At 48.4% G+C, this 3,114-nt stretch overlaps 1 protein-coding gene across 1 annotated transcript in view; it reads left to right on the top strand.

Moving 5' to 3' along the window:
* The first annotated feature begins 2,607 nt into the window (after positions 1–2,607).
* Positions 2,608–3,114, top strand: part of DNAJC11 (DnaJ heat shock protein family (Hsp40) member C11) — a 117,092-nt gene continuing 116,585 nt past the window's right edge. The window contains exon 1 of the mRNA XM_018576915.1: positions 2,608–2,798. Within this exon, the coding sequence (XP_018432417.1) occupies positions 2,727–2,798 (72 nt within the window). The 5' untranslated portion in view covers positions 2,608–2,726. The remainder of the gene's footprint in view (positions 2,799–3,114) is intronic.

The raw sequence follows: 3,114 nt of genomic DNA, 5'->3' as shown, positions 1-3,114 counted from the left end.
GGGGAAACATGCATTTTTTAAAGCGATCTTCTCCCTGACGTACTTTGGAAGTCGCCACTTCTTGGTGTGATTTAGGCCCCGCAAGCCGTCTTTCATTCTGAAAGTGAAAAGAGCTATATCATCCTGTGATCGGCCCCTGATACAATCATGACAAGCCCTGCTGTCTGCAAGCGTCAGATTTATCATTTTTCTCTCCTCTCATAAAATATGTGTTTGTGCCAATTTCTTGCAGATGTGAAAGGCCTGCTATCTGAAAGGAGAGGAGATGGAAGATGGCATGCACAAACAGCCCTACGCAGCGAAACTTTATTGCCTGCCGTTATTTTTTCTCCCGCACCCGACCGGCTGGATGGAAAGGGCTCTTCTCTGGTCACCATCGGATTTCCCTCAAAGGGTTTATTCCATCCCTCTGATGAATCCTGAGCGCAGAAAGACAATCAACTTTCTGTTTTAATAAAGTTCATATCAGTGGTATAAATCCAATGACATAGACTGATGATAGTACAGTCATTGCATTTGGGATGCGCATACCAAAAGATAACGGGGTTGATTTACCAAAAGCAAACAGGCTGTTCACTTTGCTGGGGAATTTTCACTGAGCTTAGTGAATGTGATGAGAATTCACTTTGCAGTGCGTAGTGAGCAGAGCTGTGGGAGGGGCTCAGCAGGCCCTACCCAGTGGCGTAACAATAGCCATAGCGACCCTTTGGGTTCTTCAAGGGGTGTAACTAGAAATCACAGGGCCCCATAGAAAATTTTGCTATGGGGCCCTGTGATTTCTAGTTACGCCTCTGGCCCTACCCACTACTACCTGCCTGCAAAAAACTAAAGGAGGGGCGAGGACAAGACCAGTCAACCTGCACAAGGAGAGAGAGCACCAGTGACCGGTAGTTATTACAGGAACTACAGAAAGTTACAAAGTAGATTAATGCAGAAAGCATATACAAAGCTCACCAAGTAAGAATACACATGGCTCTTGCATGTAGATAATACATACAAGATGGTTGCTAAGATGGCCCTTACACATGTGTCATGTGTAAGATAACACCCACAATGGTGTCAGTGCATGCAATAATATCCCTCAGGATTAGTGTCAGTGGGTGCAATTATAACCCCCAACATTGGTGCCAGTGGGTACAATAATAACCCTCAGCATTGATGTCAGTGGATGCAATAATAACCCCCAACATTGGTGCCAGTGGGTACAATAATAGCCACCACCATTGGTGCCAGTGTGTACAATAATAACCCTCAGCATTGATGTCACTGGATGCAATAATAACCCCCAGCATTGGTGTCAATGGTTGCAATAATACCCGCCAGCAATGGTGCCAGTGGGTACAATAATGACTCCCAGCATTGGTGCCAGTGGGTACAATAACAACCTTCAGCATTGCTGTCAGTGGATGCAATAATAACCCCCAGCATTGATGCCAGTCGTGATAATAATAACTGCCACCATTGGTGCCAGTGGGTACAATAACAACCTTCAGCATTGCTGTCAGTGGATGCAATAATAACCCCCAGCATTGATGCCAGTCGTGATAATAATAACTGCCACCATTGGTGCCAGTGGGTAAAATGATAACCCCCAGCATTGGTGGCAGTGGGTACAATAATAACCCCCAACATTGGTGTCAGTGGATGCAATAATAACCCCCGGCATTGGTGTCAGTGGGTGCAATAATAACCCCCAGCATTGATGCTAGCAGGTGCAATAATAGCCCCCGGCATTGGTGTCAGTGGATGCAATAATAACCCACAGCATTGATGCTAGCAGGTGCAATAATAGCCCCCAACATTGGTGTCAGTGGATGCAATAATAACCCCCAGCATTGGTGTCAGGGTTACAATATTAAACTCCAGCATTCATGCCAGCTGGTGCAATAATACCCCCAGCATTGGTTCCATTGGGTGCAATAGTAACCTCCAGCATTGCTTTCAGTGGATGCAATAATAACTGGCAGCATTGATGCCAGTCGTGATAATAATAACTGCCACCATTGGTGCCAGTGGGTAAAATGATAACCCCCAGCATTGGTGGCAGTGGGTACAATAATAACCCCCAACATTGGTGTCAGTGGATGCAATAATAACCCCCGGCATTGGTGTCAGTGGATGCACTTATAACCCCCAGCATTGATGCTAGCGGGTGCAATAATAGCCCCCAACATTGGTGTCAGTGGATGCAATAATAACCCCCAGCATTGGTGTCAGGGTTACAATATTAACCTCCAGCATTCATGCCAGCTGGTGCAATAATACCCCCAGCATTGGTTCCATTGGGTGCAATAGTAACCTCCAGCATTGCTTTCAGTGGATGCAATAATAACTGGCAGCATTGGTGTCAGTTGCAGTGCTGTCTATCACCCCTCTTTCATTGGTAGTAAGTGGCAAGTACTATAGACCAGATTATCTCAGAGGAGCATCATGTAGCCATTATTATTCTCATTGTTTTTTGTTTTTTTTATCCAGCAGCATTTATTTAGAAAAACTGATTTCTTCCACCTATACATGAAGGTGACATGTCCTCCTGAAGCCCCGCCCCTCCAGGTACCCGCGCGCACACAGCCAACTGGCCAGTGGCCACTAAGCATCCCCATAGAGCACCGTGCAGTTCCCCCGCCGTCCTGCAGATGCCGCTGTGCGGCGCCTCCTCGGCCTTCTCTCCTCAGGCCGCTCTGTGTTCCCGGCAAACTCGGTGGCGGAGGTGAAAGGTGGGGAAGATGGCGGCCGCCTTTATGGAGGAAGAGGTGGACAACGATGACTACTATTCGTTGTTAAACGTCAGGAGAGAGGTGAGCCGACCTTGCAGGGTGATGAGGCGGGGTGGGCACGGGCTGTGGATGGGGGTTAGAAGGAAAAGCGGCTCTGAGGGGCAGAGGGAGAGCCGGCATTGAGGGGTGACCCCGGACATTGACACCCGGCGTGCACAGGGGTGAGGAGGATGTTCTGGCACAGATCGGTGCCTGTGGTCGGTACAGGCTGGAGGGCACATGTGACACCAGGAGGTGACATTGACAGGGATCAGTGAGGAACACAGCGCCCCCTACTGCTTTCACTGTGAGCATGACAGTGACCCCCCCCCCCAACTTTCCATTGTGAGCATGACAG

This window comes from Nanorana parkeri, unplaced genomic scaffold (genome assembly GCF_000935625.1).
Source record: "Nanorana parkeri isolate BGI_ZX_2015 unplaced genomic scaffold, ASM93562v1 scaffold5, whole genome shotgun sequence".
Classification (NCBI taxonomy): Eukaryota; Metazoa; Chordata; class Amphibia; order Anura; family Dicroglossidae; genus Nanorana; species Nanorana parkeri.
This window is presented reverse-complemented; position numbering and strand designations above follow the sequence as displayed.